Source organism: Boleophthalmus pectinirostris, unplaced genomic scaffold (assembly GCF_026225935.1).
Source record: "Boleophthalmus pectinirostris isolate CB_2022bp ecotype Guang Dong unplaced genomic scaffold, ASM2622593v1 HiC_scaffold_8, whole genome shotgun sequence".
Lineage (NCBI taxonomy): Eukaryota > Metazoa > Chordata > Actinopteri > Gobiiformes > Gobiidae > Boleophthalmus > Boleophthalmus pectinirostris.
Window position 1 is genome coordinate 9,944,994 of NW_026571515.1, and position 13,621 is coordinate 9,958,614.

The following is a 13,621-nucleotide window of genomic DNA, read 5'->3' on the forward strand; positions in this document are numbered from 1 at the left end:
TCACTACATCAACTGGAGGCAGATACAAGCAGCAACACCCTCCAGTTATTTTAATAGATCCATGAGATGAACCAGAACAAACATATTTTAGTGTCAATACAAACTATTGTATTTTTCGGACTATAAGGCACACCGGATTATAAAGCGTATTAAACGAAACTAATGTTGCCTCCCTGTGAATGTGGATTATGAATGTGAATGTGGGTGGATAATTTAAATTTGTTTATTTCCTACGAGGAGGACTTAAATATACATTGAGTAATAATGTGTTTAATGCAACTTTGCGCACATTTGTTTATGTTTTACAGAAATTAAACTTAAAACCACATGGCTAATTTGCATAAACTCTAAGCACTGAAAAAAAATAGCTCACTGATGCGGTGTTACGACCCAGCTTGTTTGGGGTGAGGGAAGTAACAAAAATAAAACCAAGATGTAAAATGGAATAAATTAAGTAATGTTTAATTAACACGAAGGTAAAAGGTAAATTAACAAAGGACTAAAAATATACAGAAAACAACCTAAACTAAGAAACAGAACAACAGAATAAACAGAGTTTTGTGCCAGAAAAGGGGTCACGCAGGGTTACACAAAAAACGAGTGGTAAAACTTAGGGGACACACTAAACTAAAACACAAGTTCCCCAAATTAAACCACATAAACCCACAAACAGAATCGAGTGACCAAATCAAAAAAGGCACAAAACAGAACTAAACTAAATTACACAAACACAAAACCAAAATGGCAGACTGGCCACCAAGGCCAGCAGCCCCGAACAGGTGCTGTAATCTCCTTAAATAGGGGGCGGTGGCTGCAGGTGAGGTGGGCGTCGACCTGCCCCAACAATCACAAACGAAGGCTCCCACAGCAGGAATCCAAGTGTGTCAGCAAACTTATTTAGAACACCCAGAACAAATGACAATCCAAGGCCTGGGGCCGTAACATGCGATTCAGCTTTTGTCGAACTAAGGAACATAAATTGGGCTTTACTCCATGAGGCTCCTGACTCCAGTAGCCGTAATGCTGCGACAGTCCATTCAGTGGTGCAGCTTTGCAGTTTACCAAAGTCGTACTAAAACATTTTGACAGATTTTTGAGCGCCGTGTCCCACATGAAATAGGTTCGAGGTCAGTAAACACAATCAGAATTAATACATAAGGCGCACTGTCGATTTTTGAGAAAATTAAAGGATTTTAAGTGCACCTTATAGCCCAAAAAATATGGTATTTTGTTTGTGGACAACGAGCATAAAGTACGGACACGGAAGACGTGTTTTTCTCTCAACTGGATGTGACTAGTTTCAGATTCAAACAGTCGCCATGAGAGCCGCCTCAGATTGATAATGTGCAGAACTCTTTTCACAGGTTAACTTTCCACTGGTCTCCCATCCAACTACTAACCAGGTCCAATCCTTTCAACTTGAGTTTGAGTGTTCTTTGGCATTGAATAGATTTTTTAAAGCCTTGTTTAGTCTTCAGATTTAGTTCCTGGTTTTCTCCCAACCGTTATTTGTCAGATGATACTTCAAAACTGTAGTATTTTCAACAAATCCTTGATACTGCTGATCTTGGGACTGAACCAACACTTTGATTATCTTGAAAAGCGCTAAACGTCTTTCCGTCTCTCCTTCTCTCTCCGTCCCACAGGTGAGCAGTCACTCGGACCCCCCTCAGCCCCCTCCTCCTGCGCCCCAGTCCCAGTACGGTCTCCCCGGCCTGCCCGTCCCGGACGCGGCCAGGGACAAGGCGCTCTGCTTCTCCGACTTCGAGGACCTCAGCGCTTCTTTCCGCAGCCTGTACAAGTGTGTGTTTGAGCAGTCCTTCTCTCAACAAGGTGGGTTTTCAAACACACACACACACACGAACACACACAAACGCACGCTGCCTGGTGAGCAGATGTATCAGGAGGCACGGTGACAGAAATTTCAGGACCTGGGGCAAGAAGTCTCACATGGGCCCCCTATAATATAAATGAATAGAATGAAAATCCAGTTCTGAGCCACTAAAACCCTCTAAATTATGGGGGGAAAATTATGGAAATATGTGAGTACTGCAATTTAAAAAGAAATTTGTTCAAGTTTATCTCGAGTTGATGTTGAGAAGGCTTTACTCATAAGATAAAATAACTTTGACATTTAATTAGTGATTTCTTTTTCAGGTTTGCAACAAATTAATCATGTTTTAAGGCAGGGGTGTCAAACTCATTTTGGTTCGGGGGTCATATCCAACCTACTTTGATCCCAAAGGGGCCGGATCAGAAAACTCATGGCATATAAACCCCAAAAATAACAATAAGTTCAAATTTGTGAAGAGAAACACAAATCTATTACAGAAATCTTTGTTAATTGATGAACTCTTTCTTATTATAATATTATAATATTATGAACAACCTGAAACTTTAAGAAAAATTCCATTTCAACACAATGTTTTAACATTAACTTGTATGAAAACAGGAATAAGTCAATTTTTCTTGGAAAATCCTGCACTCGGCTCCACTTTTCTCATGTTGGACATTTTTCTGATGAGGTTGTCACGGTCAACAGTCAAAACGATCGTCCTTTAAGAGCGTTTGGAAAGAGACAAGTCTTCATTTGTGCTGCTCTGGTGGGAGGGGCCACGTACAGAGACGCTGGAGACGCTGCTGTGATAAACACCACAGAAAATTAGTAATATTTTAATAGAAAATATAATTAAAATATTTTAGTAGAAAATCACCCAAGGGCCACATTAAAGGTCTTGGAGGGCTGGATCTGGCCCCTGGGCCTTATGTTTGACACCTGTGTTTTAAGGGGTTCATATTACATTATTATTTTTTGATGTACAGTGTGTTATAATGTGGTTTCCTCCTCAAAAACAGACCTGGCGTTGTGTTTTGTTTCATTCACACGTGTTTGAGTAACTCTTTGTTATTAGAAGTGCACATCTACAAAGCTCAAAATGCTCTGTTCAGTTTTGTGTTTAATGAATAATGGAAAAAAACAGATAACGGCCGTTTCCTGTTTCCGTGATTTAAACTGCGATGCCAGATTTTTACGTTGCATACAGACTGAACCAGGACTGAACGAGGACTAAAATAGGACTAAACCAGAATTGAACCAGGTCTAAACCAGGTCTTAACCAGAACCGACCATTTTAGTCCTGATTTCACTTTCCAGGTCTAAACCAGGACTAAAATGGTTTCAGTTCGGGTCTGGTATTGGTGTGGTCCTGGTCTGGTCCTGGTCTGGTCCCGCTCACAGTCCCGCTCTCAGTCTCGGTATCAGTCCTCATCCTGGTCCCGATCTGGTCCCGGTCTTAGTCCTGGTCTGGTCCCGATCGCAGTCCTGGTCTCAGTCCAGATCTCAGTCCTCGTCCTGGTCCCGATCTGGTCCCAGACTTAGTCCTGGTCTGGTTCCGATCACAGTTCTGGGGCCTCATTTATAAAAACTGCGCAGGAGTTGTCGTAAGTTAGTGCGTACGTCTAGTAGCTACGACAGGCGTGCGCCACGCAAACTCTATATTTAGAAAACCCACCGCACGCACCAAACCTGCAGTCTTTGCTTTATAAATCCCACCTGCAACTACAATTTGCGCACGTAAACCTACGTCACGTCACGCCCTCTCCACACCTCCACCTCACCATAAAAGGAGCATGTAAAGTGACTCGTGAATGAGATTTCCCTAAACATGAGTCGATAATCAGTGGGTTTGACCGAGACACGCGGGACAGAGGGAGGAGGACGCTCCACGTAGCACCACGTGATCACGACAAACACTTTATTAAATACTTTATTAAACCTTGTTAATAAATAAATACAAAACTAAAAGTGACAACAATGACTCATCTTTTCATTTAATCATATTTTCATAATATTTAGGCAGCACATCTTTACAGTAAAGACCATGTGTTTTTTCGCTGTTTCAAGAGTTTTATCACTATTATTTTAAGTCTGCCTATGATGTGTGCAAATTATGAGCGCGTGCGAGAGATTCAGATGCCCTCCCCTGGAGAGCGAAAGGAGCGAGGGAGGGACACGAGGATACGAGGACACAGATTTAGCACGAAACACATCAGATACAGATGTTATTCTGCCAATTAAAGTCCACACGAAACATCCAAACTGCTGAACCTGTGAGTGTGGGTCTGGGTCTGTGAGTGTGGGTCTGGGTCTGTGAGTGTGGGTCTGGGTCTGTGGGTCTGGGTCGGCACGGGCATTATTCTGTTCTTCATACAGTCAGAGAGCAGCTCTCATGTACAAGAGTTCCCCATTACACAAAAATGTAGGGAAGATTTTGGTTCGGGTCAGGCTTCGGGCAGTGGGCTTCGTGTTGTCCGCAGACTCAGGTCACTCTGGCGCTCGGTGCGTAAAGACTAAAGTAAAAGTGTTAAAGTTGCGTTCATATTAAATCAAAGCCTGGCTCCTGCTGCGTCCAAGGGAAGAGTTTTCTCTCAGGTTGGGTCATTATTTAATCCTCTGTGTTGGTCAGTCTGTGTTCTATAGAAGTCTATGGTCGCGGTGTGGACTGTGGGACTCTGCGCAACACTGTCCGGGAACGTGGCCGCGATCGTGCACGAGTGTCAAATGTATAATATTGTGGAGAATAATGAGTGGAATAAACAGCCCTTCTCCGTATTTTGGCGAACCAAACACTTAAATGCGCAAATCAGAAGGTAATTCTTCTATATACGTGGATTTTCTGATCAAACACTTCCTCAAACTCTGTTCACTTCTGCTTCTCTCCACGAGTGTCGCTTTTTCCCCGTGTCTCCAGATTTTGCGTAGAACTTACAGGAGGTCCCGAGTTGGCGTAGAGTTAAGCAAAGAGCCACGCCTTAGGCGAGTTTTATAAATACCGCGGTTGGCGTAGGAAGCGCGCACGCACGGATTTTTGCGTAAGCAAGATTTATAAATGAGGCCCCTGGTCTCAGTCCAGATCTCAGTCCTCGTCCTGGTCCCTATCTGGTCCTGGTCTTAGTCCTGGTCTGGTTCCGATCGCAGTTCTGGTCCCAGTCCGGATCTCAGTCCCTGTCTCAGTCCCGAACTGGTCTTGGTCTGGTCTCAGTTCTGGTCTTGGTCCTGGTTTCAGTCCTGATCCTGGTCCTGGTCTCAGTCCTGGTCTCAGTCACGGTCTGGTTCCGGTCTCAGTCTTGATCACTTGACAGTCTAGGCGAGTGCATCTCTGGGCCTGTCCCGACCCAGTCCTGATTCAGTCCTGACCTGGTTTAGACCTGGACCAAAAGTCTATCATCACAGTTTCAGTCTCAGAAATGAAAAATGGCCCTTATCTGTTTTTTTTTTCCTTTCCATTATTCATTTAAACACAAAATCGAAAACTGAAAAAACTAATCGTTATCAGTTTGTTTTTTGTTTGGTTTTGGAGACAAATAATGAAGATAATAGTTGTTTTTTTATTTTCTTATTTTTGGTTTTATTTTGATAAATGAATGAATGAACGACACACACATATATTCATTCATACAACTTCAAATCTTAAAGCAACACACGCCGTATTTCCCTGAGAACAAGTGAGAAAGAATCAAGGAAGCAACGAAAACGCGAAAAGCCACCAGTTTCACTTTCCAGTTTAGTAATCCTAAAGTTAACCCTTACAAACTGCCTGCAGACACACACGGTGTCCCCTCCGTGTCTGCTCACCCGTCTCCACTGACACGTATGTACCGCTGACACGTGCCCCCCCCGCGCTATCAGCCTGCACGCGCATAATTAACTGTCAAACTTAAGCTCCGAATTAAACGCCGCCTGATTCTGTTGTCATAGCGCTAAAACCCGCCCGCGCTCACCTTCACAACGCGCCGGCTCGTCCTCCATTGTCTCCGAATAAACAGTAAACTATCAGCTGTTCCGCGTATCTGCTCTTTACGGCTCGCTCAGTCAATTAAGAAGATGAAGAGAAGGGAAAAAAAAATCGCGCCGGGGTCTGAGGTTTTGATAGGAGCTAATTATATTGGGTTGAAACTTTGTGAAGCATCGCGCTAATTGCGTTGAGGTCAGCAGGCGCCCTCCCACCAGGACTCCCCCCTTTCTCTCTTCTCGCTTCTCTCTTCTCCTTCCTCCTTCCTCCTCCTCTCCGTGGGCTCTTTGGCGGTGGTTCCTGCTTGTTCGTACTTCCGCGCAAACACACAAAACTGCTGCTGCTGCTACTGACACATGGATCCACTGTAATATAAATTAATAGGATGAAGGTCCAGTTCTGGGCCCTTTAAAACTGTGTGTGGGGGAAATATGAGAACTGAGTTGATGTTGAGAATGTTTTACCTCGTAACATGACAACTTAAATAATCAAAATGTTCAAGCCGACAATTGTCTTATTTCTTTAGGAGATCACTGCAGATTTCTCTGATCTGGCCAATATTGTACAACTTATATCAGGCTATTCATCTTATTATCTACTGTATTTTTCAGAATATAAGTCCCAGTTTTTTTCATGGTTCGGGTGTTTCCTGACTTATACTCCGGTGTGGCTTATAGATTAAAATTTTCACACTGACAGACGTGAGAGGCTCTAGTCTTGTGTGTGAGTATATGCTGCTGCTCTTCCTCCTGTACCACTGTCACTTCACTCTACTGCACATGTCTCCTGCAGAAAGAGCCTCTGTTCTGTCTGTGTCGTGTCAGTCGATCGCAGCATTACTTCTTTGCTACTGAAAATGTAAAATTTAAACAAACTTATAAAGACAACCAAAACTATCCTGTTGAGATTCAGAAAGGCCGGAATAATTCTAACTGGAACTGATGCAGAGTCTGACGACAGCGACACAGAAGAGGAAGTGACGCTCTGTTTACCTCCGGTGGTTGTGCAGAAGTGACACTGATGATGAAGAATTAAATGGATTTAGTGATTTTTAAGTGAGATGGAGAGTTTGTTAAACTTGTTCTGTTGTTTATGTTATAATTATCTGAAGAACTTTTCATATGTGACATTAACAGTCTGTTGTTCTCTGTTTTATTGTTTTTACTATAACTTGACTTTCAAGATGAAATGTCAGTTCCTGGTCTCTGATTTTATAAACTAAATTTCCCACCAAAAACTGCGACTTATAGTCCGGTCCGACTTATGTATGTTTTAATATTTTTCATTACTTATTTTTTGACTGGTGCGACTTATAGTCCGAAAAATATGGTACTTAATAGTTCTGAGAGATCTGATAATTTCACTACTTTTAAGTCATTTTCTGATAGATTTAAGTGTTTATATCTTAGGATAAGGATATGCAACTTAATAATTCTGCAGTTTAAAGCTGCATTGTGTAACTTTTCTGGTGGAGGGTCCATCAAATGCTTGTCTCCATGAAGATGTTATTGCTTTGTCTGGAATGTTTCTTCAAGGAGTCCAAACCAGATCAAGTTACAGGTCAGATCTGTGGAGAGGCAACCCCGTTTACAATCAGAATGTTGTTTTTCAAGGTATTTTTGAGCTATAAAACCAGCTGTAATTGAATAAATGTAAGATAGAACGTTCCATGGCATATCCACGGAGAAAAACAATTAACGGACCCTCCACCAGAAAAGTTACATAGTGCACCTTTAAGGGACCTTTATTACGCTATTTTTTTGATGTATGTTATAATGTTGTTTCCTCGTCAGAAACAAGCCTGTAGTTGTGTTTTGTTTCATTCACACGTTTGAGTAATCCTTTATTATTTAGCCACACAAACACACAGAGGTGGATCCGGTCTGTTGAACTGCTGCTACTGACACGAGGCCTTCTTCAATTTGTGGTGTGGGAAAGGAGGAGGAGGAGGAGGGAGGAAGAGGAGGAGGGAGGAAGAGGAGGAGGAGGAGGAGAGGTGAGGGGGGAAAATGTGCAAATCGTTGATAGAGAATATGGTTTGAATGGATGGTTAAGAAAGGATTACTCGAACATGTGGGAAAGAAACAAAACACAACTCCAGGTACAGTGTGTGTTTTCATGGGCCGTGGTGGAATGGAAGAAAGTAAAAGTAGTGAAGTACTGCACTTAGAGTAAAGATGAACTGCGTAGTTTTCCCGGTGGAGAGTCCGCCACCTGCCTGTTTCCATGGAGATGTTATTGCTTTGCAGAGGTGGGGACTTGCAAGACTCGAGTCAGATTTGAGTCACTATTTTTAGGATTTAGACTTGACTTGATAAAATGGACTAAGACTTGGGGCTCGACTTGGACTTGAAGGTCAGTGACTCGGGACTTGACTTGGACTTGAAGCCTGTGACTTGAGAAGATTTGAGAAGCACTTTTAAATCAGAATTATTTCTATTCTGACAGTAATGATTCACTCTAAGATCTTGTGAAAACATTTAAAAAGGAAAAATTTTACATTTCTACAACATCTTATATACTCTATAAATACTCATATATAAATATACTATGATTTTTAAAGTAAATTTTAGTTTAAAATTCATATAAATTGCACAAACTTAAGCTATTGGTTTAAAGACTTTAAATAACTTGAAGCTCAAAGCAGACGACTTGGACTTGACTCATGGGCCAGTGACATGAGACTCGACTTGGAACTTGACTTGGACTTGAGGCCTGTGACTTGAGCAGCACTTATAACTCAAAATTCTTTCTGTTCTGACCATAATGATTCACACTAAGATCTTGTCAAGACGTTTAAAAAGGAAAAAAATGACAATTTTACAACTCTATAAATACTCATATATAAATATACTGTGATTTTTTTTTTAAGTACAATTTAGTTTAAAATTCATATAAATTGCAAAAATCTAAGCTATATTTGGTACTTTGATTTAAAGACTTGAAATGACTTGAAGCTCAAAGCAGACGACTTGGACTTGACTTGGACTTATGGAGCAGTGACTCGAGACTCGACTTGGACTTGCCTGTATTTGACTCGGGACTCGACTTGGGACTTGACTCGGACTTGAGGTCAAAAACTTGAGACTTACCTGAGACTTGCAAAACAACGACTTGGTCCCAGCTCTGTTGCTTTGCCAGGAATGTTCCGTGGTATAACATTAAACATATCCAAGGATCATTTATTCTTTACAGTTCACTGTTAAGTTAAATACAGATACATACAATTCTTGCTTAATTACATTTTACAGTGGATACTTTTTACTTTTACTCCACTACATTTTTGAACAGGACTGAAAAGTAAAAGTATTTTTTTATTGTTGTTTGAGACAGTTTGAGCTGAAAAGGCTGAGCAGTTTATTTTAACAGCTTTGTAATTTGAGCAAACAAAAATACATAAAAAAAAAAAACTGCATAGGAACAAACGGATCGATTCAATTGTTTTTACTGAACTAAATTTAGTACAAATCACTACATTTGAAGCCTCAAAATCTCTGTGAAATACTTTTACTTTTTGCTCTTTAAATACATTTTTAAACAGGTACTTAAATACTTTTACTTAAAGATGCATTATGTGACTTTTCAGGTGGAGGGCCCATCAAAAGCTTTTCTCCATGGAGATGTTATTGCTTTGTCTGGAAAGTTGTTGTTTTTCTTTCTCTCTGTAGCAAGATGCATTTTCATATTTTAAGTATAAAAAGTGTTGTTCTACTGGCAGATTATCAAATCATGAAAAAACTTTCTTAATTCAAGTCGTCTTAACTTGGCTAGATTTTGTTTTTTTCAGTGGAGATGTTGTTGCTTTGTCTGGAATGTTTCACAGTGTGGCATTAAACCTTTCTATCTTCATCGGAGACTAAATCAGACCAAGTTACAGGTCAGATCTGTGGAGAGGCGACCCACTCACAGTCAGAATGTCTGTTTTTCAAGGTATTTTTGAGCAATAAAACCACCTGTAATTGAATAAATGTAAAGTAGATCTGTTTAAAGTCATACTGTGGAACATTCCAGGCAGAGCAATGACATCTCCATAGAAACAAACAGGTGACAGAACCCAAACCATAGATTTAAGTGTTTGTATCTTAAGGTTTTTAATCTTAAGGAAATGCAACTTAATAATTCTGCAGTTTAAGGCGCTTTGTGTAACTTTTCTGGTGGAGGGTCCATCAAGTGCTCGTCTGCATGGAGATGTCATTGCTGTGTCTAGAATGTTCCACAGTACGGCATTAAACCTTTCTATCTTCATGAAGACCAAACCAGACCGGGTTACAGGTCAGATCTGTGGAGAAGCGACCCCGCTCACAGTCAGAATGCCATGTTTTTCTAGGTATTTTTGAGCTATAAAACCAATTGCAATTGAACACATGTAAAGAAAAAAATTTAAAGTCTTGCTGTGGAACATTCCAGGCAGAGCAATGACATCTCCATAGAAACAAGCAGGTGACAGACCCCCAACCAAAAACTTACACAGTGCACCTTTAAGTAGATTTTTTCATTTGATACTTTTATTTTTACTTTATTATTTACAACTACTTTTTTTTTTGCTTTAATATTATTTTCTCTGGTATCTGTACTTTTACTTGAGTACTTCTTCCTCTACTGTATCAGGAGGTAACAACTTTATAACACGGCTTAAATCTCACAAGGGTCAATTTTGCGTAATATTGGACCTTTAATGAATATCTTAACCTGATAATAACACAAAAATATGATTATAAACAATGAAACTAACAGATATTTTAGTAGACCTGATTATTTTAGTAGATTATTTTTATTTACTTACATATATTTTTTATGTTTTTAACCCAAGAAGGCTGTGAAAATGTGTAAATTACTGATAGATAATATAGTTTGATTGGGCAGTTATTATAAATGTAAATACGCACGATTAAAAATGTAATGGTAGTGGAGTAAGTGAGATTTTGTGAATGTCTTCCCCGCTCTTTACCCCCACGTTTTGCCGCACTGTTGAGTCGAATCGTCTTCAGAACCTTTAAAAAGCTTTGGTGTTTTAAACAGCTGGCAGAGGTTCAAGTTTATTTCTCACTTTCTTAACACATTCCTTGCAAAGTAGAGTAGATGAGAGCGTTTTACATAGTGCTGTCATGCGATTAAAAAAATGGAGAGATTAATTAATTATGATCTGTAATTAATTAATCTAATTAATCTCATTTTAATCTCACCTAAAAATTGCTGAGAAAAGCTTCAATTTGAGGTATTTTCATTTAAATTCATTATTACATTATTGTGGCAGATCAAAAGACTGATATAGATTAAAAAAAGTGACTTTATAAATAACAAATCTCTCCAATTTGTCTGTTGAGCCCAAGTCTCCATGAATAAGAAACTGTTTGCTGTAAAGTAGCAAAGACGAGAAAATCTGAACATAATAACTTTTGTCTACTTAAAGACAATAAGAAGTCCAGTCTTTCCTTAACCATGTTAAAAATATTATTGATAGAGAAATGCTTTATATATGAGATCACTGGTTTTAGTCCTGGTTTAGACCTGGTTTAGACCTGGTTTAGTCCTGGTTTAGTCCTGGACTGGATTAGTCCTGGTTTTAGTCTTGGTGTTAGTTCTGGTTTAGAGGCGCACAGGAGGAAGTGCGGTTTACGCCGCGTATGCGAGAAAACACGATCCACACGCGGCTCACGGGAGCACGTCGGTGTCCACGCAGTAACTACGGAAGGAAACGTGGTCCGCGCTTTCTCAGGTTAATGACGATGATGAAGGTGTGTGTGTTTGTGTGTGTTTGTGTGTGTTTGTGTGTGTGTGTGTTTGTGTGTGTGTGTGTGTTTGTGTGTGTATAGGACAGTAGTGCAGACATCATGAGTCTATGCAGGTTGTTTTCAGGCAATTTTATATTTGTTATTTTCTTTTATATTTCACGTCGGGAGAATAATTTCCAAGACACGAATGTGTTTTTACCTGTGCACTGCTGCTCTGTTCTACTGGCTCTACGACCTCGTCCGTTGTGTGACTGACGTTTACACGTCGCTCTTACTGCGCGTGTTTTGTGTGGGTTTCCGGCAATGAGTGGAATTACCGAAATAAAAAAAATTATAAATGTGTTTTTTGTGTTTGTGTTGTTGTCCCAACAACACATAAAAACAGGTTTTATAATAAAGCAACTCACATACAGAAACAGTAAAGTTAGAGATTAAAAATGAGATTAACGCGATTAAAAAACATAACGCGCTAAATATGACTGTAATTAATTAATCGCAATTAACGCGATAATTTGACACCCCTAGTTTTACAACTTTCAAGAGCCAGAGTGGAGTTTTGTTGTCATGGTGAAGCTAAAAACAACTAATATGTTAATAGAGCTACTTCCTGATTTGTGGACAATTAAACATTAAATTTATTATGTATTGCAATATTGACGAGAAACTAATGTGATTATAAAAACGCTATGTTGCTTTATACCAGTACTTCTCTTTCCTTCTTCTTCTTCACACCAATCTGGTTTATTGAGACCATCAGATCTAAACTCGGACTATTTCAGACCTAAATTATGTCTAAACATGGTCAATAATGAGACTAAACCATATTGACAGTCGTTTGAAATAATTATTAATCCAAGAAAGGTCAAAAAGAGTCATACAGTGGTCCTTAAATAAAAATAAATAATAGCTCCAACTGCAGAGGGCTTCATTTACCTGCTCGTGTACCACCACTAGTACATGTACCAGCAGTTTAGGAAACACGGCTTTTTCAAATATTTCAAATACATCATGGTCTTTGTCAGGGGTACTTCTGCTGAAATGACCAAATTGAACATCTGAATTAATTTTTACAGCAGATTTAAATAAGTATATCACTTTAAACTATAAACAAATTTCATTGTGATGCAGACCTAAAATAAATGTTCCAAGTCTTATTAAAGGTGCGGAAGCTCCGTCAAAACAATGTGAAATGTTCTATTTGAATGATCTGCTGTGTTGACAACAGTCTGACCCTCAGTGACAAAAGTCTGGACACCCCTGGTCTACGTAATCTTTTGTATTTTTACCTTTTTTTACCTCCGCCAAGAAGGTTATGTTTTTGCCGGCGTTTGTCTGTTTGTCTGTTTGTTTGTTTGTTTGTTTGTTTGTCTGTTAGCAACATAACTCAAAAAGTTATGGACCGATTTTGATGAAATTTTCAGGATTTGTTGGAAATGTGAAAAGGAAGAACTGATTTCAGATCTGGAAGAAATCCTGGATTCTGGATCACTTTGAAATTTTAGTTAACATTGTGGTCAATGGGGCCAAAATTTTGTTTCTCAATATCTCGGTTAATTATTGACCAAACCCCATGAAATTTGACTCGGGGATGGACAATGGGATCCTCTTTCATATTCCAAAGGCTGATCCAGATCTGATCCAGAAGACTGATTTTATCGCAATTTATATAAAAAATGGGGGTAGTCCTTGGCGGAGGTCTGCGCTCTCTGAGTGCTTTTCTAGTTTTGTATTTTTACCATAACCAATGGTGGAAGGCAATGAAGTACAAAACTTAAAGTATGATACTCAAGTCCAAGTTTTACAATTTGCCCGGTCAAGCAGAAGTAAACAACAAGGCCAAAAATTCAAGTTAATGCATCTGATATAAAAATGTATTCAACAGATACATATGTTCTCTAGTTTATGAAAATGTTTACCTTTTTTCTGTACCATTTTTGGTTCTAAAGTTACATATGTTTTAAACAAACCATGTATGAAACATGGAACAAAAATTATTTCCCAAATTTCAAAGACCTGAAAATCATGTAAATAAATGGATGTATTTCATCATATCTTGTGTTATTCCATCTTTGAACTGTTGATGAAGATACATGATTT

The 13,621-nt window shown here is 39.4% G+C and overlaps 1 protein-coding gene across 1 annotated transcript in view; it reads left to right on the top strand.

Moving 5' to 3' along the window:
- LOC110158802 (forkhead box protein J3-like) overlaps positions 1-13,621 on the top strand; it is a 205,808-nt gene that overhangs the window by 162,521 nt on the left and 29,666 nt on the right. Inside the window, exon 8 of the mRNA XM_055165668.1 lies at positions 1,647-1,833. Within this exon, the coding sequence (XP_055021643.1) occupies positions 1,647-1,833 (187 nt within the window). The remainder of the gene's footprint in view (positions 1-1,646; positions 1,834-13,621) is intronic.